General features: G+C 32.2%; 2 protein-coding genes across 4 annotated transcripts in view; one reads left to right on the forward strand and one right to left on the reverse strand.

The window, feature by feature from the left end:
* The window catches only part of LOC130654176 (receptor-type tyrosine-protein phosphatase C-like), a 61856-nt gene extending 43515 nt beyond the window's left edge, over positions 1-18341 (forward strand). Inside the window, exons 2-22 of one of the 3 annotated variants that reach the window (XM_057456717.1) lie at positions 221-238; positions 381-504; positions 880-1015; positions 1100-1338; positions 3011-3158; positions 3257-3360; positions 3520-3718; positions 4587-4689; positions 6280-6526; positions 6679-6745; positions 6886-6973; positions 7248-7420; positions 7596-7720; positions 8130-8190; positions 10831-10948; positions 11240-11358; positions 11437-12402; positions 13207-13526; positions 13802-13944; positions 14255-14390; positions 14847-18341. In XM_057456717.1, coding sequence (XP_057312700.1) covers positions 409-504; positions 880-1015; positions 1100-1338; positions 3011-3158; positions 3257-3360; positions 3520-3718; positions 4587-4689; positions 6280-6526; positions 6679-6745; positions 6886-6973; positions 7248-7420; positions 7596-7720; positions 8130-8190; positions 10831-10948; positions 11240-11358; positions 11437-12402; positions 13207-13526; positions 13802-13944; positions 14255-14390; positions 14847-14924 — 3666 coding nt within the window. In that variant the 5' untranslated portion in view covers positions 221-238; positions 381-408 and the 3' untranslated portion in view covers positions 14925-18341. Of the gene's footprint in view, positions 1-220; positions 505-879; positions 1016-1099; positions 1339-3010; positions 3159-3256; positions 3361-3519; positions 3719-4586; positions 4690-6279; positions 6527-6678; positions 6746-6885; positions 6974-7247; positions 7421-7595; positions 7721-8129; positions 8191-10830; positions 10949-11239; positions 11359-11436; positions 12403-13206; positions 13527-13801; positions 13945-14254; positions 14391-14846 lie in introns of all 3 variants that reach the window. The other 2 variants (XM_057456715.1, XM_057456716.1) reach the window with 2 other exon arrangements.
* Positions 18342-25776: 7435 nt separating this feature from the next.
* Positions 25777-26806, reverse strand: LOC130656072 (uncharacterized). Its single transcript, XM_057458913.1, has one exon. The coding sequence runs from the start codon at positions 26794-26796 to the stop codon at positions 25777-25779; it is 1020 nt and encodes a 339-aa protein (XP_057314896.1). The 5' UTR covers positions 26797-26806.
* Between the last annotated feature and the right edge of the window lie 148 nt (positions 26807-26954).

Here is a 26954-nt window from a genome sequence, read left to right on the forward strand (position 1 = left end):
ACGCCGTATTTTGGAAGTTTTTTTTGTTTTTGTTTTTATTTGTTTCTGCAGTTTCTGCGGCTTTGGTGTCCTATGAGTTATAACATTGATTCAACGTTGAAAAAAAACCCTCGCTCCTAAAAAAACAAGAGACTGATTATATCTTTTTTTTGTTTTTACCTTTCCAGCTTGACATGAAATTATTTGGAAAACAGGTACAAAATAGATTATTTCTATTTAGACATCCCGTTACAGCTTGGTATGTCAAGTGGCATTATTAAAAACACACAGTTAGAAACTAGTAATGATGGGTTTAATAAATCAGCATCAAGATTATTTATTTTTGGAGACGGAATGTATCGAATGACTGGCGAACCAATGTACTTACAAATTAATTTTAGAAAAGCAAAAACAGTCACAGGCATATCCATGCAAGGTTCGTTCGAAAGGTGGGCTAAAAAATTCATTAAAAAATACATTATAAAGTATTCAAACGATGGTAACACTTTTACCCTATTAAAACAGGTTAGTATCAGTATATTTCTTGTTAAAAACGTAATTTTTATGCAATTTCTTTAATTAGTGCAGAAACTCTGTGTGTCTGTAACTTTCGCAATAAGTGTTTTTTACTCATTTGTTAGGTAACAAATAAGCGCTCTTTTCACGTTGCTACGTTAAACTGACGTCAAAACTTTGAAAACCATTATTCTGACAAAGTGTATTGTTAATAAAAACAAGCTGGTTATGTCATCAAATATCTTTTAACTTGGAATCAACAGGTTTACAAATTTCAAATCATTGATAACTTTATTAAAATATGTTTTCGTAAAATGTTTGCTTCTCTAATTCCCACAGAACCTTGACCTAGCAAATGTTATACGCCTTTTATATTTGTTTTAGAATTTGAACAACACAGATTTAGGTGCTGTATTTATTTCCTTTTTGGAACCTACGACAATGAGATACATTAGAATAACAGCTGTGGATTGCAAAAGCACGTGTGGTATGAAAGTTGAGATTTATGGTTATGATCCAGGTAAGAATTTGGACTATTTGTTGTTTGTATAAGTTATTTTAAATAACTGCCACAGCAAATTTTCTATTTAAATTTTTGTTTTAGTGTGTTTCCAAACTTTGACACAAATGAATATATCTAGAAGAAATGGTTCCGTTTTACCTAATGTTGATATTAACGGTCCAGATGCATGGTGTGCAACAGATAATGCTGAATATGTTCATATTACATTCACCACACCAATAATAATCTCCGGGGTAATTTTACAAGGAGATTCCAACAGAGATGGCTGGGTAAAAAAGTACAAAGTACAATACGGTGTAACAAAATATGAACTTATTGAGGTATGCCTTGTAATTTACTTGTATTTTTGGGCTTTTTATATCAAGAGTATTCAGTAAAGTGGGATGAAAATCTAGTTATATTTGACCAATTTAAAGTTCGCGCGTTAACATGTTAATAAAGTTTGCGATAATCACAATTAACCCTATTAGGTACAACTTTTTTTGCTATGCTGCATGATTGTGACACCACCTAAGTTTTCATTTATCTATCGGACACCAGCGTTCAAAGTTTTCTTGACACTATTCGATCTTGGGTCCTACGTCATCTCTAAAAATAATAATAAATAAATAAAAATAAGAATAAGAATAAAAAAGCAACTACTTCTACGGTAAAATGTTACTTATGGTAAAAATAATTTTAATCATTATTGTACTGGATTGACGTGTTGCAATGAGTTGCGAAAAGTTGAGAATGTTTCAGCACAGAATAAGATTTAGTTTTTTTATTATAGGATAGTTAACTTTTCCTAGGAAAGAAAATGTCGCGTAATAAACATATGTTGCTTAGTTAAACATAAAATCATAAATGTACCGGGAGTGATTTTAGTGAATCTTAGGTAGCTATAAAGTAAAATTTAGTTTCCGACTCACAACAAAGATTTCACAATGCTTTTTTCAAAGTTTTACATGACAAACATTTTGTGGACAAAATTTTAGAGTTATTATTTTTTTTATTTTCAGTCAAAACTGTTCGGGTTTTTTCATGAAACAATTTTCATGTGGAATGGGAGAAAGCAAATAGGCTTTTTGAAGTCAACCTCCCAAGAAAAAAATTATAGCAATCATAAGGATACTAAGAAGGCGACTTTTTTTTTAGATTGTTGGCAAAATAATTTTGCAAATAAAGCAACTAAACAAACCATATCTACACTGCTTCCCTAGAAACTAGAAGTTCGTGAATAAATAATCTCGTTTTTATGTTAGTCAGTATTTTAGTATGTATATTTCGCAGACTAAAATTGGAAGAAAATGCGGTGTTTTGTTTTTTTCGCAAATGACGTACCATCATTATAACGTTATTTAATTAACCAAACTTTCGTTTTTTCACTCACTCACTCTTAAAGTTACTGTATTTGACTCATAGTCATTCCAATACAGCCTATGTGTATCAGTAAATATATTATTTTAATAAATGTTTAAAGATTTCGAAAAGATAAAAGTTGAACACTCTAAAAAATTTAGTTGAATCTCTGATGCAATTTTTTTAATATAACTAGAAAACTGTTTTTCTGTTATTGTGTAGTCAACCATCGTGAAATATCTAAAAGAATAAAATAGTCTTAGTAATTGAAGGGGCTACGGAACTGTTAAAGTAAAATCTGCGTCACTGGTGTTACTTTCTATCGTTGCACATTCTGAATAACAGCGTGTTTTAAACATACCATTCGAAAGGACAAGAACAAAAAATTTATACTCACTTTACAACTTTTTACGGTCTGCACTGGACCTGTATCTGCAATAATTTGTATGCCTTTAAGCAATCTATTACACTGTTTATTAAGTCTTACAGGTCAGTTTGTAGGGTGCTCTAAATGTTAACGTCGAAATGTGCCATGAAGATATTTAATGAGAAAGAAATATTCCATTAATTTTTAACCTACTTTTACATTGTTTTTCCCTAAAATTACCAATCGATATTTATTATGTTACTACGTTAGTATGTTTCTTTTAGGATTTAGTTGGTGTTCCAGCACGGATATCACCATTATCTGTAAACTGGCTAAATCCCTACATCGTGACAAATTTTCTACACATTATTCCAACAGTATGTAACAATGGCAGATGCTGTTTAAGATTTCGATTAAAAGGATGTCAATTTGGTAAGAGACATTTAAACTTCGTCGTTTTTTTAATTAATGAAAATGAGAGTCACTAAAATGAGAAAGTAGTTTAATTAACAATTTTCTCGCATTTTCAGTTTTAGAAAAGCCTCATACAATACAAGGAAGCATATCTTCTTCAACAATCACATTTACATGGAAAGCACCAATTTCGCATCCTCTTTCTGTGGACAAATATCATGTATGTGGCACTTGTCATAATAAAACGTTCTGTCATAACTTTAAAAGTTTAAAATAAAAAGAATTTTTTTATATGTAGAATACATCTAAAGTATATCATAATGGTTATAATGGTATAATACGATATTGTATCTTTCATAGCTTTATTTGGTTCTTTCAGATTAGAATTTCAGCGTCAAAGGAGTATGAAAATAAACACAAGTTCTCCTTCTCAACAATCAACGCTACCACAATACATTTGATTTATAGTGTTTCAAACATCAACTTCTCAGCAGCTCGTGTTCAAGTTAATATTACGGCAGATATTCAAGGTGTGAAAAAATCTGCTAAACCATACAATTTTTATGTCCAACCAAAAGGTAAGTTTAAAAGATTAATTTATTCCCAGTAGTGAGAGTAGAACGGGAAAAAGAAACTTGTGTTGAATGCACTAATGAATGAATCAATTTTTGATAAAATTGTGGTACAAACAAATTCATTTTGTCGCAATATACCAAAAGGTTTGGCAGAAAATTACTTTTTCAGTTGTCGCGCATATTTGTGTATCAACATGTAAACCAATTAGAACAGAGATGTAATATATAAGGAAATATATAAATCGGAAACATGAAAAAAGAAATCATGCTTGGTAATGTTATTTTCATTTTACGTTTAAAGTGTTTGTCAGGAATTTTTTTGTATCTCTACAACCTATACTTCTGCTGTATAACCGTCGCTCTACATTGACACTAGTTATTGTTGCCGTTATTAGATAGGTCTTTTTCTTCCTCGTCACTCTCGGAACTACACGTTCCTAATTTATTCAGTTCTTCCATAAAAATTTCTTTTTTAAAATTGTCCACTCTCCACGATGTTTACTTTTCGTTTTTTTCTTTCCAGTCAGTGTTTCGTTTATCATCTTTTAACTACTATTTTGGAGTAACTCATTCAATTTCATTACATTTTGTATCAAACGCAGTAGAGTTAGAACAAATATGTAATATATAAAGTAATATATAAATCGGAAACATGAAAAAAAAAATTATGCTTGGCTAATGTTTTTTTCATTCTACCTTTGACATGTTTGTCAGGAATTTTATTTGTATCTCTGCAACGTAGATAGATAAGCGAAGCACAATTACAGCATAAATGTTAGAAGCTTAGTGTTTGAGGCAAAAACACCTACTAAAATCTACAAAGGAATTATTGAACTCTGAATATTTGTATCAAACAATATATTTTTACTAGATCCACCATCACCTGGATTAACTAAAAACTTTTCTTTTAATGAAACACACAACGCCACTATTGTCACATTGACCACTTCGTCAGATGAAAACGGACCAATCAGGTGAAAACTTGTTTACAAATGCTACGAATTGTATGCACGAGATAATTTAGTTATATAATAACAAATTCATAATTAGTAAAGCGTAAAGAGGAGTGACAATTGAGTTGCGATCTCATATAATGCATTATGGATAAGATCATTAACATACTTTCAAACATTGCTTCAAAACATTTTCTATCTTATGATACCATCAGGAGTGTCCACATTGTAAAAAAGAATTAATTTTGTATAATTTTTCAGGAACTTAATTATAAATTTATGCAGGTTACCCTATTGCATCATCAAAATGAAGTCATAAGTACAAATGGAAATCTTTAAAGTTAAATATTTAAAGACCGTTTTACATTAGACAATATATTATAACAACATATTGCAGATACTTGATAAATATTGCAAAATATTGCTACAGTAGGAATATATAGTGTGAAAACAACATACAATACACCACACTGATAAAACATTTCAACTCAAATGTTCGCAATATTCCTATTGCCATAACAATATATTTTAAACAGACATAGTGTGTAAATTAATTTCTACAATACAATCTACAATATTTTTTTGATAATGTAAATCACCACAAAAATCTCATGGTATAGTAAATGATTCAAACGAAAAAGCACACAGAAAGCTTTACTTTAAAAACTTTAATTTTAAATTAACTTTATTTTCAACGTCTTTTAAATGCGTTAATTATTCTAAGCTCTGATATAATTGTTGATGGGTTGACTTAAGAAGTATAAAAATGTCTTAATTTAAAGCGCATATATATGGTCGTTCAGTATTTTTGTTTTTCTTTTAATAATTTTTCGACCTCCTTATTGGAGGTCTACATCAAAAATTCAAAGAATAAATATCTCTTGTTCAATGACGGGTCAGAAAATAACATAACTGGGTCGGTTCCCTTAAGTTTGATTTTTCTATCGATCAAGCAATAAAAATGCCGTCCATTGACCTTAAAAATAGAAATTCAGCCACCTGCTCTAGACCAGTCAGAGTATCTATATTACTCGTTTTGAAAATATAAAAATTTCAGGTGATTTTTGACGTATATCAGCATTATCGGTAAACCCTACCCAACATCATTTACAAATCGGTTTTATTGTAAAACTCGAAGCACGATTGTCGTAAATTTTCTGCGAATACAATTCAGGAGATTATGCACGCTCAACGAATATAGCTAGCCGATCATCTTTTGAATGTTCTACAGCGTTTCTTGGTTTTTGATGATTTATATTGAATGAAACAATATTGTTTCTTTCGTTTTTTAATTGTTGTTTGTGAAATTTATTCATCTAGAATCTTTTTGGTATATATAGGGTAAGGTTGTGCAGTCAAAGTGTTTTATAAATACGAAGAACACACGTAAATATCATAGACAGCGACTTGCTTTTCCTTTGCATTCGCTCGAAAATGCTGTCTTGCATCAATAACGTTAAACTAAAATAAAAATACAACATGTATTTGCTAATTCCACTGATGATTATAAATCGGCACAATACACAATAAAGAGGACATAATTGCGACATTGGTAGTTTGATTTTGTGCTACCTTTACTACCGTTACATACCTTACTTTTTTAACTTGTAGCTATTATGAGATTGTGATATCAACAACTCGAAAGACCAACCTATCAAACCAACTAAAAAATCAAGCCGAATCTGAATTAAAGAATTTAGATTATTTTCGTGCTGCCCAAATTAAAGCTGACGATTTGCCAACAGTTGGTATTAAATATGCTTTCGTAGAGGGTCAAGAACATATTACCGGTTTAAATGCAAGAATATCAACCGTTGGAAAATATTACTTGTATGCTCGGGCTGTTATAGATGGAAAGGTAAGGTTATATGCATATTGTTTTTTATATATTACATTGTTTTTTATTACTTTAAATATCTTAAATGCTATATTTTTAACATGTACGAAGTTTAATGGTAATTAATTATCGTTAAATTAAGAATCATTCGAACATATATAATTTTTAACTAGGATATTACAAAGTACGGTTTCAGCAAAATGAATTACTTTTCAATTCTCTCTCAAGAAATCATGATAGGTGAGGTTGTTTATTGGTCTATTTTGTTTTTCATCTTCTACATTTTTAATTTTTCCTCCTTTCAAAACTTGGGAATGAAATGTTACGCTAGTGTAGATATTAAAATTTACAAATAAATATTTTGTATATTTATATTTTAGAGCGCAACTCTCTTAGCGTATTTATACCAAAAATCTTGAATGATACTATTCCATCTGTTAGACTGGTGAAAGGATCCTCAAATATTAAGTAAATTAATCCTTTGCATACTACTTATTTCCAGTTAACTCAATCGGTCCTGATTATTTGGCTTTTGCACATTTTTTCGTACACTTAAGCATTAAAGTAGGTGGCAACTGCCAACATTTTTCATAAATTAGGATTGGTCACAAACAACTACAACGTGTATTAAGTTATAAGATAATACCTTCACTCATTCCCAGATTAGATAAAGTTACAAAATAAACAGTATTAATAACATTTTTTATCAGCACTCCCCCTTTTTAAGACCCTTGATATTTAGGTATCATTTTGTTGTAATCATGAAAGTGAATAAGACAACTTTACAAGAAAAAGAACCAACGTTGTACAAACAGAAGGAGTTAAAGACATACGAAACTGCTGATTACAACGAACCTTACATAGCTGGCGTATTTAACAAAGCACAGTTACTCAATGTTGATGAGTTTAAATTAGGTAATGTAGACGACAGAGTTGAGCATACATTTTGTTATAGTACGTTCAAAATACTCCTGTTTTGAAAATGTCATAATAAAGTTGTTTGTCATAACCTTTGTTATCCTTCTTTTGTAAAGCTGTGATTAAAAAAAAAACACATGTTAAATTATTAAGCTTTCGCAATATTAAACAGGTGATAACGTAACGTACTCGATGCCATCCAGTTCTGCTCGCAAAAGAAGATCAGTAATGGAGTACAGAAATGGACCTTTAATTGCGGGTGAAACGTATGTTGTATTTCAAAGACTTCTTGAGCAGGTAAATATAACATTATGTAACAGTGGAGTTCAGTATAAAATTATGTCAAAAGCTGCAGCTGGTTCTGCGGAAAGATAATAACAAACGGAGAGGCTTTCTTACGATCTTGAAAAAATTTTGTCGTAATGATAATAAGTTGAGTTAAATAATGAGATTATAAAATTATTCAAATACCAAAACTTTCAAGTATGCTTACCATATTAAAACTACATTGATTCATTAAAAACGAATAAAGGAGTAATTAAAAGTTTTAAACCTAGTCAAATTAAGTTCCTATGGAATAGTTGCAAATTCTGTTACACTGATGATAGATTGCCAGACTTTGTTAAAGAGCGTTACATCATATTTAAACGGATCTAAATTTTGAGAACTGGTTAAGAAAGAGTACCAACAAAGTATTTCTTTTTAGGATGAGTTTTATTCAACTGCATGGTCAAAAGAATTTGTAGGACCCATGCAAGCAGAAAATGGTAGGGAATATTGCTTCTAATGCTACATAAAAGACCCAATATATCGTTTTTTGTTCTGCAAAATACACTTTTATTTGTGTTGAATTAGCCAGGTAAACTAACTTTGAATAAGTGATACCATTATGGCTGGACTAGAAGTCAAATCATTAAATAAGCGTTTCATATACTGCGAGGAATACATTAAGCATTGGATTAAACAAGTCAATTGGATCTAGTTTCCCTTGTCATTCTCTGTTCTATCACAAGGTACAAATTTCTAACAAAAGTTCTGCAAACATTTTATTATCCGTCATTAATAAAAAGTCACATATGGAACCACCGGACAAATATAATATGTTCACCATCGCCCGGTTTATTTACACCGGGTACGTAATTGTCATATGTTCTTGCTTTATTCCTTGGATCATTGATGTATAAGACTTGCGGGTTGGATGAGAATCCTGCTTGCCACATGGTTACAAATTTCTCAGTCTACAAATCAGTAGCCGAAAATGCGCACTTTCAATGAACAGAACATGAAAAAAAGTCGTGTGTTAGTTTGTTCAGCAGTCAAAGCATATTGATACAAATACAACCATTTAACGCTTAAAGGAACCAAGCCAGCGATGAACAAGGATTTTAGCGAATGAATAAATACCGAATTAACACGCAACGGGATAAATTATGTTTTCGGAACTTTCTTCTTCGAAAGAAATTTATTGGCTTGGAAAACATACTTGCGCACCAATGATTTCGCATGTGACTCATCGAAGCGCAAAAATATATTACAAAAGTGTTTACACGCTATGTACAATCACTCGTTGTGAGTTGGAAAAAACGTTTAGCAGTATTGTATGAAATTAGAGGATCATCGGCTCGGTGCAAAAAGATTAACCCTTTCAAAACGGTTCTTTTTGTTTCTTTAGCACCAGGTGAGGGACAGAGTTCCTGCAGGCCTACTTATGGTTATATGATAAAACTTGGCATACTTGTAGAAATTCCTAATAGAAACAAATCTTAGGAAAAAATCAATTTGATGGCGTCATGCTGATCTGGAATGACGCCATACATGCCTAAAATAGGTAATTTCACACATTTTTGCAACCGATTACAAGGTTCACTAACCATATGGTCTTAATTCTTTCTTGATTTATTAACTGAATTAAAGAAAATTGATCTCATACAAAAAAGGAACATAATGACGCTATTGTGATCAAAAAATTTTTCTTATTTTATCGATAAAGGCGAATAGATCCGTGTTTGCAGAAACGTTTATGTCATTAAACTTTGTACATGTTTAGAAAATGGCATTAATAAATTTTTGCTTCCAATAATTTTATCGGATTACATAGTTTTACTTAGTGATTTTGTCTTGTATGGAAATATACTTTTGATAACATCCCAGAATTTCTTTGAATTGCATGTTCTTTCAGAATATTTTTATTGTAGTTGCCTTTAGCATAACTAATTTTGTTAGTACATGAGTTACGTCCCTTCCTATATAGCGTCCAATCCGCATTACTTTTTGATATTCTCACTTTTCTGTATAGCTTGTCGCGGTGAGACATAATTTGTTTCACTTAACTGATAATCCAGGCACTACGTTTACATCCAATTTTTTTTTAAACAATGTGCGCTATTTATTAAAAATTGTTTCTAACACATTATTAAAATTAGTCACAGCTAGGGTTTAAAAAATCTATATTATAACACCCGTATACGTCTGTCCATCTGTCTGTCTGTCACGAGTAGCGAGACGCACGTAATGCGGTATAAAAAGGACAGGCTAACCCGTGGACCTTTCCACAGGCCACCGACTAGTATCCTATATTATAATACGCTTGTGTGAGTGGCTATGTGAGTTCACGGCACTAAAATCACAGGTCACTTTCTTATTTCTCAAGCATTGTCTGTCCAACGCATGGCGTTACGCTAAGATTTAATAGGATAAAAAATCGCAAAAAAAAGGAGGTTCATGTTGCGTATTTCAAAAGCCGTACCGGGTCGTTATGGATAAAATAATTCAATCTAAACCCTGGTTTACCATGTGGGCGCCGTATCTCACGAAAACAAGTTGTTTATCAATTGAGAAAAGAAACCGGAGCGAAGAAGATTGTCTCTTTTTCAAATTAATCCTGAAAAAAGTTATTTCAAACAAAGCTTGGCAATGTTTGAGGTTAGCTTAAAGTTTATTTGGTATGATGGATTACAAACTGTACATTGTGGAAATTCTGTAATAACCTTTTTTCAATAACTTAAAGAAATATGTTGGGTTTTTTTGATTGGAATACTATTTTCTCTGCTTTAATTCTGGGATGGCAATGCAAATACATAATTTTAGCAGATTTAGCTCTTTCCATAACGGTAGTTAGACACGCACCTGCCTGTATTTTTAGACGTTTTGTTTCATCGGGTATAATTATAGAATAACACAGATTGTGACTTTAAATATCTATCTACCTATGTATCTATTCTGTCTTTTTTGCCAGATGTGTATTTCGCAGAACGAAACGGATATGGAAATAAACTTATCTTGTGACGTCTATGTGATAATGTACAATGATAATTGCGAACAAATAAAATGTTGCATTGTGTGTGAGTCCATGCATGTATATTGATGCTTTAAATTGAAATCTGAACAAAAATTTGAATTTTACATAGGTAAAGAGAAGGTTGCGCCCCAGTCACCTTCATCATCTTCACAATTATCATTGATCATCGGCATATGTGTGTCTTCAGTCATTGTGATTGTCATAATTGGTGTGATCATATACAAAAGGTAACTTATAGAGTATGAAGTGATTCTTTTATGCTAAAATAAATTGATGTCTAATTATTTTATTCTTTCGTGCTGTAGCTTGAAACACATTTTTAAGTAGCTACAACAGATATAACTTTAGATATGACGCTTATTTTTAACTTTGTTGTGAAAAGTCTTGCAGGTAGTAATTTATGTGTGTTCTTTTAACAAATTACTTTCTTTTTGGGGAGGACTCAATGTTTGATATGCATTCTCGGGAATAAATTAAGACGACAATTGAATCTCATTCACTCTTGTTTTTATGTCCAGAAAGGTGGCAACGTTAAGGATGAAGAGCACAGAGAGTGAAGGGGATAAATCGACTGGTGCAAGCAACTACCAAGATCTTACAGGAATTCATCAAAGTGTATCTAAAGATACTTACGAAGGTAAAGAACACATAACTTCACCAAAAGAAATGAAGTAAAAATTTAATATTGTATTTCATCATTATTTTGTTGTCTTAGAACTTCAAAATGTCGCTAAAAGTGGTCCCACTTATGAGCAGATCGCAATGAAAAAAGTTCAACACAAACAAATGGATACATCACAATTTTCCAATTATTTTATCCGACAATGGAGCTCAAACTATGAAGGCCTTAAAAAAGAAATTAACTCGTTGGTTCAAAATAATGACTACCGTCACTCGAACAGTAAAGCAGCAACTAATGATGTAATTGAGATCATCTCCAGCAAAGATCGATGTGTTGGTTACAGCATATTTCAAGGCGTTAACCTAAGCAATACTTTTGATATTTGGAGAAAAATATTTCTTGAAGCGTTTCCAGTTGTTGTAGTTATACGAACCTGTGGTACATTACGTTCGGACAAATTACTTAACTGTCTAGTAGGCGAGACAGAAAAGTATGGAGACTATAATGTACGGTTATGTCAAACCTTAGTACGCAAAGATCATACAACTCAAGAAGTGGAAATTAGCTATGGACAGCACAAACATAAATTCTATCTTTATGAGTTTGAAGTATTGCCATTGATGGAGTATGTAGCGTCAACAGAATACTTAATGAATACATGCAGAGCCTTTAACCGCATGGTTCAGACCAAGCAAAATACACGCATTTCTTTCATCGATAATTCTGGTTACGGGTTTGATATTATACTGATTGTTATTATTGAAATGATGGTACTCAATAAAGAAAAGGGAACAGTTGATATTTACAATTTCCTTACCATGCTTGTCAACAAGGTTTCGTCATTAAGAGTCACTTTGGAACAGTATCTTATCATACACAAAGTAATTTGGGAATTTATAACGTATGGTGAAAAGTATGTGTCAGTTAAAGATTTTCAAAATGAATACAATAATTTCAAGATGGAAAAAGACGACAAAGGAAGATATTTTTTTGAAAGAGAGTTTCATGAGCAGGATAAGTTACGGAAGTCCCTTACAAACACTTGTATCCCTGCCTCAAGTAAGTTAAATGGTTCAAAAAATTGCTTCCGCGGTGTACTTTCTGGTAGATCTGCCATTTCATTGGGTAACTCTTTATCATCTTAAACATAAATCAGGTGTTGACTATGTTTTTACCTGTGTTTGCTTTACTGCAAGCAAGAATTTAGGATATAATTTTGGCCCAGCTTTAGTTTAATTTTAATGCTTGCTGAACAGAGTGGTAAAATGTAACAGATAATATAACAGTTACCTCCTCAAATTGCATTTTTCAAATATTGCTCAACAATGCTTTAATTTATCAAGCATAGGACAAACTTTTGTTACAAATTATGACGTGTTTATACATGTCACTGCCGTACTTTAAGACTTAAAACGAGATACACAGAAATTAGATAAGTATTTAAATGAGTTTGGTAAAGATTCAATCACTCCTGATAATAAATTCTACAGTTGTGTTAAAATTTTTATCTTTTGTTGACATTATTGGGATCAAACATTTTAAGGATTTTTAACGTCCCTAGTATCCTCTTATCAGTAGTTTTATGTAAGCATATTCGAGCTTATATTCCATGACAAGATAAATGGCATTATTTAAGGTTTGGTCAACGTCCGGAATTTTAAAATTATATCATCATTTTTAAATTTCTTTTTTACAGCTAGGGTAATTGTGCCTTTTTCAATTCAGTGGAAGTATCAATTCTTTAAAAATCAAAAGTAAACTAAATCACAGCTACATGACCAGTCGATACGTGCGCATGATTTTTCTGAGTATATTAGAATTCATTTAAAGGCTTTTTCATAAATAAGTGTATTTTTGTTTCAGGTTATAAGAAGCGTGTTGTTTCACCAGTTTCATCAGATTACATTAATGCTGTGTATGTTGATAGTTATCAAAAGAGGAATACATTTATTGCAACACAAGCTCCTTTAAAAGAAACAGTTTTGGATTTCTGGGATATGGTTTTAAAGGAGAATGTATCAACCATTATCATGTTGTATACTTTTAATGAAGATAGAACTACTGATTATCCAGTGTTCTGGAAACTTCCAGAAGATAATTCAAAAAACATTAAAGTTAAATTGGTTTCTGACTCGATGCACGGTGTCGTTATGTTGCGATCATTTTTCGTATCGGTGAAAGCGGTATGTGATTTTTGTGTTGTTAGCAAAGTATGGACAGTTTCGTGTGGCATTAATGTGACTGTATGATATAATTTAAATGTCAAATAAAAGAACTGATCACTAAAAATTAGGTTCAGTTATAGAGAAATAACGGTTTGATAGTGAGTCTGAGATAAAATGAAATTCGCTCAATTATCTTTTTTAACCACATATATTATTCCAAATTACAAGTGTTAAAAAGTGTAATGCATGTTTTTACTGCTGAAGTATCTTCTTTCATTTTTTGAACTGTTTAGGCAACACATCCTGTCAACATTATACAGTTAACAAATTGGTCTCTTAGCAATCTGCCAAAGATTGAAGACATGAAGTTAACTGTCGAGGAACTTAAAAAGTCTCAGGAAAGATTGGATCATGGAACAATTGTGGTAACGTGCGGGTAAATTTTCTGTTCGCATAGTATTTACAACTTGTACAAATCCTTACCCTTTTTTTCAAGGCACATTTACTGAAGTTAAAAATTAATACCTTACTGGGAAATACAAAAAGTAGTCTGCTTTGCATAATGCGAAACACTGTAACTCCTGTGTTACAATTATTGAGTTTGTTGTCTGTTACTAATAAAAAATGTGTCGAAATCAGAGAAGGTTATTAACGACTGCATTGTATTATTCACACATATATATACATGTAATCAAAAGCACATATGCATACATTAACATGTAAGTATTTGATTTTCTTTAATTTAGTGATGGTGCTTACCGAAGTGGAACATTCATCGCTTGTATGAATGCGTTGGAACAAATAAAGGTAGAAGAGGGCGTCGACGTATTTAACATCGTAAGATGTATGAGACAAAGCCGACCAGAATTTATTTTGAATAAGGTATGAGCTTTCAAAATTTTCTTTAACGTTAATGTGGTTACGTAATTAAAATCTAATTTCAGACAGGTAGCGAATTCTTTACACAACCACTTCCATACTTTGGTTTACCCTCACAATCAGTAAACTACACACATTCAAGAAGTTTTATTTTTCCATTATTTTTTTCTGTGCAGCGTGGTGAAAGTGTACCATTTTAAGCTTTTTACACACAAGAAGAAAATTTAAGGTTTTACGTCTATGATTAAGTGGAAAATTATAACTAGTGTAACTATCCTTTTATATATTTGTAATAGTTGATTACAATCAATAAACTGCACAGATTTAGAAAGCTTTATTTTTACAATAATTTTTCTGCGCAACAAGTGTAAAAGGTTACCGTTTTAAGCTTTTTATATATTCTTTTACATATTTTTTATTCACTTCATAAAACTTCTGTTTTTTTTTTGTTTTTTTTAGCACCAGTATTGTTTCGTTTACGAAGTTGTTAATTCGTTTATGGAGAATCACTCTGCTTATGAGTATATCAACACATGACATTTTATATACAATAATTTCAATATAAATATAAGATGTAAAGCCTAATTTTAACGTTTTTGCAGCGCTGAATGGTAATTAAAGTATAACTGAATCACATATCATAAAACAACACATATTGCAAGTTATTGGGGAACATATTTGTGGACTCTACTGTTAATTCAGCATTGAACACTTCAGTAAAGTTTGACATTCTACAAAGCACAGAGTAACTAATACTTGCAATTTTATTTTATATTTTTAACATCACTTGTCTAAGTATTTGTTAATTACTTCCAGTTTTCAAATCATACATTGTTGACATGATTGGATGTAAATGATCTTAAAGATTTTTTACAACAGGTTGGATATATTTTTAAAATCTAAAATTAAAACAGGCGGATATTGTGAAACAAGTGGTACCGAAACAAGTGATTAAGTAGAAATTATGAAGTCCTACACATCATCATCAAATGCTAAGACTTTAGGCTAACTTGAAATTACCAAGTTAGCAAGCCTGAATACAAAAAGTTTTCCAAAACGTTGGATGTGTACATTTATTATAATTAATTTCATACTTTATGATTCAATGATTTCAGTAATTCCCTACGTTCACGGATGCACGGATGCACATTCTGTATTATGTGTTTTATTGCACCAGAGTTTATCCAACCGCGTATTGTGGCTGATGTAAAAAAGTACGACTTTATTTCCGTAAAACATATTATATCAGCTATTAAACTATTTTCACCAAAAAAAGGTTTTTAACAAAACTTTTAGATTTTAAGTCTCCTTCCTTTTTGATTAGTTTCAAATATTTTTAACTTCTTACCACTTACGACTTCCTTGCTTGAATACTGGAATAAAATCATTTGTCAATTGAAAGCCTCAATTTTGCAAAACCACGCATTCGAGATTTGAACATTTACAATAATTGTTTTGATTTCCAACATCACTTATAATCCAAGTTACAGGCTGATAAAAAAGTTGCAAGTACTATGATTTTATCTTTATTATGTCATGCACTGGATAAAAAGTAGAATTGCCTTGGTATAATTTAAAAAATTAGCAATTTTGTTAAGATATTGAACAAAAACATAGTACTAGTAAAACGCTACAATAAAGATTTTTTAAATCTTTTTATCTCTGATTATATATTTTCATAAATATCTTTATTATTGTAAGCTTAATAAATTTTAATTGATCTTATATTGGGCATTGCGGTTATAAAATATCCTATGGGTTCTGCTGGGGTCCTGTAGATTTAATCACATTAAATAAATTGGTGTAAGCTGTGTTCATGAAAATAAGTGGGAATAGAGATGGCATTAATTAATATAATCTTATAATTATAATATAATTTTTGAGGGCAGGCGGTTTTTGCCGTTGAGCATCACGTCATTGAGCTTTTAGAGTTACTGTAATTAGCTTAATAAGAACAGGGTTTAATTTTTGGGCCCTATAATGCAGCACAATTGCAACGACAGAAAAAATATTATGAAAGGTTGCCAAATGTAGAAAACATATTGAAAGTCTTATCTATATATCAGTATTTTAGGAGTTATACCTAAGAAATTAAGTTGGTGGTAAATGCAACCCTCCTAGTAAATAAGGGTTATCATAGAATGATGTCAATTGTACTATCTTATATTTGTGATACCTTGTTATTTTTTTTTGTTAATTCTTTTATATATAACTTGTTATTATTATTAAATATTGTAATACTTTTTTCTAATTCTTTTTGTAAAAAATAGTTAAAAATCTCACGAAAATGCGCGATTTGAAAATGCGTTATTAAAAGACAAGAAAAATCAGTTAGAATATGACGGGGTTTTTGTGACCCAAAATACAAATAACAAATATACTATGGTTTGGTATGTAATATAAGAAACAATGCAAATAATATTTAGAAAGACAACGGTTACAGTTAAAGCTGTTAAAGAATTTACCAGACTATGATTGTACGTGTGATGACATACCGCAGAATGACTAACCTCAACTTGACGTGTACGTGAAAATTCCTTCAGTCGATCGACGATCGTGCACGAAAAATTGTACCATCCGTGATCGAGAATATTATAAACCGTTGTCTTTTGGTGCGAAAAAGAATAAACAGTGAGAACTTTAATGACTATTTTGTATTAATGAACCACGACCATAGCACCATAAATGCGTATTCGTTACTACGGCTTCCTGCAATTCTCACGGAATATGTATTTAAGTTTATGACAAGTAAAATAATTAGGACCTTGCCAAAAGACATTTCAAACAATAATAAAATAACTAGTTAAAAATTATCTGGGCATTATAAGTAATTTATTTTTTCCAAACCTTTCTGCGGTCCATGATTTTGTTTTCTCTTCTTTTTTTTTGCGACATGTTCTACTCACTGTCTACGCGTTTTGACTTTTAACACACATACACATGTATTTACTTATTTGTTCTTTGCAATTTATAACTGTTTTCGTATCCTTGTCATTTGCTTTCACTTTTCCAACAGATTCTATTGCGGTTTTAGTTTTTCTCACCCACTTAACTGACGCCTTCTATTATTTTAAATAGAAGAAATAAAATGAAAAAGTATTGGTGCATCATCTTTTAAGTAACTAGCATTAGCATTTTAGGTACATTCTGTTATTATTCTAGAACGTTTTTTCTTTACTTCTTCTCTTCACCACACTTGGATGTCATCATGTGAAGGTCTCACCACTTACATTTACAACATGCAAACTGTAGTAAAAATATCTATGAGACAGCGTAGTTCACCTTAGCTGATCTTATTAACTAACCATAGCTATATGTTATCTTAACACTAAACCATGCGAATAAATATTTCATAACCTAAACAAAAAACTAAAATGGATCACTATCACTTCATTTTTATGCCTATCTTCATTCATTCAACGATCAATTTGACTGAACATTTTCTTCATTGAACCCGCATAAGCATCAGCATGGCATATCCATGCACTATTCGGATCATAATAGTCTTTCCAGCAAGTATCAACATCAACATAACGAATTCCAAGATAAAGTTGACCTCTTTGTCCTGGTTGCGATCCCATCAGTTTAATGCTCTTATTTTTACCGAAAATAAACGAAAATTAGAAAAAAGTATCCGAAATACTTTGCTGTGCCTATAATGATAGTTTAAATGGCCATCAAAACCTGTTCCGGAATTATGCGTTAATCACAGAGTTCTTCAATTCCATTGCATTTTGTTGCATATGTATTGCTTTGCGTCCCGATAAACAGAAGAGTAAAAAAATTGAAGGGTACATTGCTGGACGAGTAATCTAAATAAGTAAAATGCTTTAGTTGTTAGCCAGCACAAAATCTGTCATACTACAGGTTTCCGTCCATCCAAACACTACTATTTCATGAGTCCTTTACAGCGTTTAACTATAAAGCATGGAGAGAGACTACTGAGTAGCTTGTGGAAATCCAAAATTTGATTTCATGGGCTATTTGAATTTACATTATGGTTATCTAATGAGTTCTTTTCACTTTTCCTTGTTCGTTAAGTAATATGCTTCTCAGGGAATTGACTGCTATTATCGATTTTCTTATTTGTTTTATTCAATTTCTATTTGCACTAGCGTTATGGTTGTTGTACATTTTGTAAAATCACTTCTGAGAATGTTTTTATCTCCATTTGTTGAATTGCGTCAATTTGTGCGGAATTCATTTTCGCAGTGTCTTGTAAGAGAACATTTGGCTTGTCAAAGATGACTGGTTCCGTCCTTGGTTTTGTAGATTTTAATAATAATAACAAATCATCAATTATGTTGTTTTTAAATGTCTCTACCTTCATTTCATTGCATAGGACGTCTGAAAGTAAACACGATTTCGAAACTCCAACTAGGTTGGTATGTAAAGCAAGAAGCTTGGATTTCATTTACGTAGAAAACAACAAAATAACTTTAGCCAAATTTTAAAGTTTTCGATAATTTGTATTTTTTCAACAAACGCTTACATGCCTAAATGTTTTTAAACTTTCATAGATTCACGTCTTTATTAGAATGTTAAAGCCAATAATCTAAAGTTGCAAACAAAATCAAGACGAGGTAAAAAATGCTAGTTACCAATTCCTTTGGTGTTTACCTGAACGAAATAGACTTGCATTTTGGGACAGATAGCCATAAGATTCTTGTCCAATTAGCAAGATTAAAAAGTTATAATTATTTTCTCCTATGCGAAAAACATTTCAGACACATAACTAGGCGACATCCCGCTAAAAAAATTAAATAATTCCTTCGTAATGACTTTGTATTTCACAGTAGAACATCAAAACCGGTCAGTATCCATTTATAACATGTCGGTTATTGCTAGTCTTTTTGTGATACATTTATTTTATAAGGATGCGGTTAATATGTATCGCAGTGAGTTACTTTTGTATAATTTCTATCGTGATTAAGGTGAAGTTTGCTACGTTCCTGTGTCGTTTTAGCACAAATATTGCAATACTGGTGTTTCCCAGCATGTAATTACGGTTTCTCCTATTATGGTCTCCATCAGTGTCTTTATAACTAATTTGACAGTATTCAAACAAACGTCATTTCAGAACGGTAGGTGAATAGATTTGATAATATTTAGTTATGATTATTACATTATTGTTCATTTTTACCAACATGATAGTAAGTTTTTCGCATCACAATTTTCTTATTGGATTAGTGTCCGTTACTCAACAAAGGCTTGTCTGACGATGCCGATGGATCCATATCAGTTATTTCCAAACAGACAGCGTGTTAGGATAGGGGCCCAAAATAAGGGAGATTTTTCTGACACAAGATCCAAGTGTCTGTCCTAATGTTATAGCTAGTTATCTAAATACAAATGGATTGGTAAGTAAGTGGTTAGTGTTATGGTATATATTAATCATGAAATTATTTATGTTCTTAAGTCTTTTAACTCATTTCGGGGTTTTGATCAATAGCAAGACCCAGTGTGATCCGCCACAAGGAGCTATGTAACTCTTCGTAAGAAGCTGATGTAACCATAAGTTAGACCAGCAAATATTTTTATGTTGCATAATAGATATTTAAGTTAGATTTTTAAATTGAAAAAATAGTTAGAATTAAAAACTTTATGATATTGTGCATTACACATTCAACTCCCGGGCGTTTACTTATTTTCTTTTCGCTGGACTTTAAAAATGTTTTGTTATGAATTTGCATAGCGACAGCACATATTAAAAATTCATAATTTAATATTTTTACGTTTTGGTGTCCCCAATCGCCACAAATAATCAAGGGGGTAAAATTCATCAAACTACCATTAAAACAACTCCTTTTTATTCTTCATTCTTGGATTTTTGATCTTTATACTATCTCTTTGTTGAGGAAACCTTTTTTTAAAGGACATCCTATATACCAGACACCTCTCAACAATGAAACTTTTTCAGGAATGGATGAAACGACTGTCAAACTCCTATAACAAAACCTATTCTGGCGAACTATTTATAGCGAGCACCTGTTTTATTGGACGTCATTAGCATAACCAGGGGCGCAGCCAGAAAAAAATTTAGCTTAGTCGAAATATTGACCGCAGGGTCAACATCGGACCAAAGGTGCGATAATAACCAACTGGGGGTTTAGGCGTAGCCCTGTAAGCCAACGCCCTTTAACGCTCTTTAAGCACTAAAACACCATAAAACTGACTCTCTGAGATACGCGATACACGTTAAGTATTCTGAACAATTGATTGAAAAAGGGGAATAAATGAAACATAAAATACATTAAATCTTTATCAGCAAGGTTGTAATCAAGCCAGCAATAAGACAGCACAACACTATCTTAATGTTTCTTATAGATGAAAAGCTATTAAAACAATAATTAAAATCTTCGTTCTTCTTTCTTCATTTTCAGCACCAAAATAACGTCTTTTGCAAATTGGAGGTTATTAAAAAAATAACCAAATCAAAATCTTCTTTCTTCATAAATATAATAAAAATTTCAAAAATATAATGAAATGGAACCATGGACAAAATGCCTTCAAACAAATCATTGAAAACCCTCATGCCAAAAATACGTTCCACCCACCTTGCGTTACAAAAATTAAATATGGCATGGTTGGGATTATTAGTTAATTCAGAAATATTCTTACGTAAAAGTTTTAACCTACTTTTAGAAAATCTGAAAAATATGTTAAGTTTGATTTGATTCATCATGTTTCAGAAATAATGTAAAAAGCATGAATTACAGACAACTAATGTTAGGGAGTGAGAAGAACAAGGATATGTATAAAGCTAATCTGTTTTGCTTTTAATTGTTAGCATGAAAACTATTAATTTTAACAGATACATTGCCGGCATACTCATAACATTGACCTTAACAATTCTGTATATATTTTAAGAGAAAGTTCATTTAAGGTTCTTAAAATGACCTTTGAAAGAGACAGAGCCCTTTACTACAATGAATAAACCTTAAGACATCCTCTCGCAAGTTATAATAGGAAGACTTATAGTGATCACTGAGGTGTGGAGTTTGTTGCAGTGAGTGCCTACATTATATTTTCCAATACCGTCAATAGAACCTGAAGGGTTTTGCAGATAAAACGTTTTCAGCTTTAATAGGTTTCGATTTGGAATTTCCATTGACGAAAAAGTTTCTAAGTTAAGGGATTGCTTATTACAAAGTCTCATCATTAGTGCTAGAAGTACCACGTTGATTAAAACACATTTGGGCTAATGAAAGACGAACAATTTGGAGATGATACACATAATTTTTTTTTAATTTTACTTTGTCTTCATAACGCATGACAACCTAAATTAAAATATTAAGCAGGATGATTTAACGTAGCTTTACTCAAACTTAAAGAAACTAAGGGGACAAAATGATTAGGTTCATCAAATTGCCTAGAATATATATTGCACAATGAAATAAACTAGATACAGGCTGAAAATTTTTATTTAAAGGCGGATGAGGAAAAATATTCTGATCTAAAACCGTCTTGAATCGTAGCTGACCACAATCAGTATAAGAAATTGGAATACTTTTTTTAAATAAACTGTGAAGGGCTTATAACAATAGCTTCATTCTGTAGCTACAAGATCTGCTGCCCTAATCCAATAGAGAGGAATGGCTAGCTAAACTGAAAACTTGCAAGTGCCTTATACACAGGAAAACAAATCTGATTTTTGACATACAGATACAAAAATTGGATGGTTCGAGTAAAGGGAATTTAAGTAAAACTCTATACAAGTCACAAGTTAAAGCTAAATACGATTCCACGTTTGACAACAACATCATGCTTGTTTCACTTCACCTTCACAGATTTGCTGGCCATGTTTACATTTTTGACTTTCTTGCGTATTTTTATAAGCCATATATGGAGCGAATTTATAACCTATCTGCGAAACTTACTAGCCAATAGGATGCGTCCAAAATTACCATAAATGGAAAACACATGACCGTACACCGGCATAATTTTCGCAGGCAATCTGCGAAATACGCTATCTGAGAAACAAAGTAGATATTCAACACTTCCAGCCAGCAAAACAAAGTAGATGCTGTTAAATCCTGCGGAAACGACGCGCGAAGCGCTGAAGCCCGTGGTGTGACCCAGGGGGAGAAGATTTGTACAAATGCACAACCCGTGCGCCCGTCGTGTGTTGGGCAGAGGTGATAGAAAAAACGACGTGTTGGATGAAAAAAGTAGGTCAGTCGATCGCAGAGACCGACTGACACTGGCTACGCCCCTGATAACCTATTAGAGCTGACCTCTCACAGATAAGTACAACAATGCGTTTAACAAAAAATTCCTTCTAAGACATGTTTTACTCTATATTTAGGCTAGGCTGCTCCATTTTGTTACATGCTAAGGTCCGTCAAGAATTCTATCAAACTCGTCATTCGTCTTTTATAGAAATGTTATTACAAATGCTTATTGATCGTGGAAAGATGTACAAACGATAGCCGACAAGCTTTGACATTAAGGTATAGCTGAAGCAAGCGTTGTGTAGTTGATCTTCGCTATTTTAATTTTATTTTAATTTACATTAGTTACAGTTATTTTATTTTAACAATATTTCTTTCTTTTTTGTTGAAAAGTAAACATCAAATGCATCATTTGTTGAAATAGAACGATGTTCCTTACAAGTTTATTCTATGCGGTCTTTCGAACGGTGTTTTCATTGTAAAATGTATCCTTTTCTTGGACAAATTTAATTCGAATTTTTGGCTACCTCTGTATAAAAAATTCTGAAATATCAAAACCTTTATTTGTACGCCAATTATTGCGAATGTAGTTAGTTGTTTGTTTCTTGTGAATTTATCTTTAAAACGAAAAGAAATGATGACATTCATTTCGAACGAGATTATACTTGTCTTACAGAGACCAAATAAAGACGTCTTTGAGACGTTTATTCCCAACGAGATTTTACTGGTCTTACAGAGACCAAATAAAGACGTCTTTGAGACGTTTCTTTCGAACGAGATTTTACTGGTCTTACAGAGACCAAATAAAGACGTCTTTGAGACGTTTCTTTAAAACGAGATATAACTGGTCTAACGGAGACCAAATAAAAACGACTTTAAGACGTTTCTTTAAAACGAGATATAACTGGTCTAACGGAGACCAAATAAAAACGTCTTTAAGACGTTTCTTTTGAACGAGATTTTACTCGTATTATAAACACGTCTTTAAGACGTCTTTTTCTGGTCGAGAGACGTCCGAACGAGCTAGAGACGAGAAAAGACGTCTTTAAGACGTCTTTGTGTTTACTGGGTACCTTAAGAGTATTAGTTTTCGCGAAAACTAATACACACTTTTACAATTCCCGCTGTTTAAAGTTTCGTTTGTTTTAAATTGGGTGCATGTAAGGTGCGCACGAAAAAATTGAGCTGTTTTGTTATTAGCGGCCACTTTTCTTGGTTGTGGACTGTTTATGTTTCATTTTTGATCTGATCAAAGAGATGGCAACTTCTATTTTTTGCGCCGTAAAGGACTGTAAAAATGGTTCCAGAAAGCTTGAAAATTGGAAATTAATTAATTGTATGATCCACGATGGCATTATTCATAAAAATTGTTCTTGTGATCCTCCATTTTTAAATTATACCCATTTCCCACTGTAAAGAAAGATCCTGTTCGCCGTGATAAATAGATTAGACTTATTAATCGTGTGGATGCTAAGGGTAAACCCTGGACTCCCAATGTGCATAGCAGAGTTTGTTCTGAACATTTTGTAGATGACGAACCCTCCTTAAAAAACCCTTTGCCCACACAAAATCTTGGATATAATGCTTCTTCAAGAATTAAAAATTGTCTGCTCATTCGTCGAGAAGAAGTATTACATATTCTTCAGAGGATTCATTTACAGACAAATCTAGTTTATCTTCAATATATATTATCGATCTTCTTGCTTCTTATCATGAATAATTTTTTACTCAATAATATAACAAACAAGCTAAAGAAAACAAAATATGTTATATCACAGAAAAAGCCAGGTGCTACTCCATTTTATAAAACTTTCCTCACTCAAAATTATGTAAAATGTTTTAGCAATGTCAAGTCAATTGAAGTATTTAATATCCTTCCTGATTTTATATGTCCATATGTTTAGAAAAGATTTTGCTCTGATCCAGTGAAAAGAAAGTTTAACGGTACACCTAAAAAATTTGGCAGACAACGGAAGTTGCATTCCAAAGATTTTTATTGATGTTGTTAAAGTTTCGTCTTGGCCTACTTAATAAAGATATAGCTCACCGATTTATTATATCTCTTAGATTGGTGTCAAAAATGTTTCATTCTTGGTTACGAGCAAATGCTGAGGTCTTAAAATCCTTGGTTTATGTTCCTGACCCTGGTACAACTTATGTAGTTAGACCTTGTTGCTTTCACAGATTTCAAAAATTGATGGCTATAATTGACTGCACAGAAATTTTCTTGAAACTCCTAAAGATTTGAAGCTACAAAGTGCTACATGGGGTGAATATAAGCATCACAACACTTTGATATTTTAAGTTTGTAAATCACCAAATTCAAGCATTATTTTCGTCTCAAAAGCTTACACTGGAAGGATTTCAGACCAGGCATTGACTCTTGATTGTGGATTTTTAGACATTTTACCAAAATATTCAAGTATTATGGCAGACAAAAGTTTTAACAATTTTGAATGAATGTACAGCAAGGTCCATTTACTTTATTGATCCACCTGATAGAAGAGGTGCATCACGAATGACACCTAGTGAGGCACAACAGACAAGTAATATCGCAAAAGCTTTTTAATAAACTTCTTTCTGTATGCTTACAGTCAGGATCAACATCACAACAATCACTTATACGCTCCAATGCTAGTGAATGACTGTGTATTCATGCACTGTTAACTGACTTAGAGTTGCGAAAGATATCTAGCACACTTTTTTAATATGTAAGTAGTTAAGCTATTTATAGCTAGCTAGCTCAATTATACAACCTAAATAAATGTTAAAGTTATCCTCTATATGTTATTTAACCTTCGCCAGGATAATGTTTTCCTAAAATGTAACCCACTAAAATTATCCATGCAGTTAGTATTTTGTTCTTTGTACCTGGCTGCAAGCTCTTCATCACTTCTAACAACTTGTTTTTTTCGTATAGAGAGAAATTTTGTGAGTGCCAGATGACTACTAGCCATGACAAACCAACAATAACAGTTTTCTGACTTAACTTGAGGCACCGGTAGCTCAAAATTTACGTGACTTCGTGGCACGGATTCAATATAAGGTGCATGAATTTAATTCCAGCAGGCTCGGCACGTGAATCAATTTTTCGACATTTTGATAAAATTAATTCCCTTAAGGTTTTTTGAAACCAAATCCAAGTAAAATACTCATTAGATATGTCGATATTTTCTATATTTGAAATAACTACAATTGAAATATTTAATATAAACTCACTCAGTTACAATTTTTCCTAAATACATTTCAATATTTCTTATATTTTGTTTCTTTGTAGCTTCGATCACTTGTGTGTCAGCATAATCGACAACGAAGAAATTCACTGTTTTTCCTCTAATCTTAGTTCCACTGAAACACCTACCACGACCTTCATTTATGAGTTTATTGCAAAGTTCAGCATTATACGTATTGCACGGGGGAAAGGGGGAAAGGTACAAGTCATATCGGACAAAATTATGTATTGCCGCCTCTGCCTCACACCTTTCCTGCCCCATCTCTTCAACCAATTTGCGACAATAATTAGAACCGAAGTATGACATGCCGATCCATGTGTAACCCACGCTCTTATGTGATAACGCCCAGTTTCTGTAATTATGATTCGAAAGACCGTCATGCATGATGATATAAATGCGTTTGTTTTGATTCACTGCTGATCGTAGTGTTGCATTCTTCGATGGTTGAATAGCAACCTTGGAGGAGTTGGAATGGATCCATTTTCTTTCAAGTTGTTGAATGATATCACGTGCTGTCTTATCACTATTTTCTATAGCAAAATCACGATTAAAGTGGATCACAATAACTTCATTTTCATGCCCATCTTCATTCATCCAACGATCAATTTGGGTGATCATTTTCTCTATTGAACCTGCATAAGCATCAGCATGGCATATCCATGCACTATTCGGTTCATAATGGTCTTCCCAGCAAGTATCAATATCAAAATACCGAATGCCAAGATCGAGTTGAGCGTAAAAACTTTTGTCCTGGTTGCGCCACCAGCAACTATATACTACTGTTTTTTTTGGTTGATCAACAGATAAAGCGAGTCTCCCACCAGATTTCCACCAATGATGGTATAAATCACCATCAAAACCTGCTCCGGAATTATGCGTTCCTGCCAAGGAGACTTGCTCAATGGTTAAATCACAGAGTTCTTCAAATCCATTGCATTTCGTTGCATATGTATAGCTTTGCATCATGATAAACAGAATGGTGAAAAACATTGAAGCGTACATTGCTTGACGAGTAATCTAAACAAGTAAAAATTTCTTGACGTTTTAGAGTATTATTTTTTACCTAGTTGTTAGCCTGCAGAAAAACCGTCATACTCGGCCACCGAGTTGTAGTTCATCCATTTTATTCCAGGCATAGCTTTTTCGTGTATCAGCACATA

This window comes from Hydractinia symbiolongicarpus, chromosome 8, assembly GCF_029227915.1.
Source record: "Hydractinia symbiolongicarpus strain clone_291-10 chromosome 8, HSymV2.1, whole genome shotgun sequence".
Taxonomy (NCBI): domain Eukaryota; kingdom Metazoa; phylum Cnidaria; class Hydrozoa; order Anthoathecata; family Hydractiniidae; genus Hydractinia; species Hydractinia symbiolongicarpus.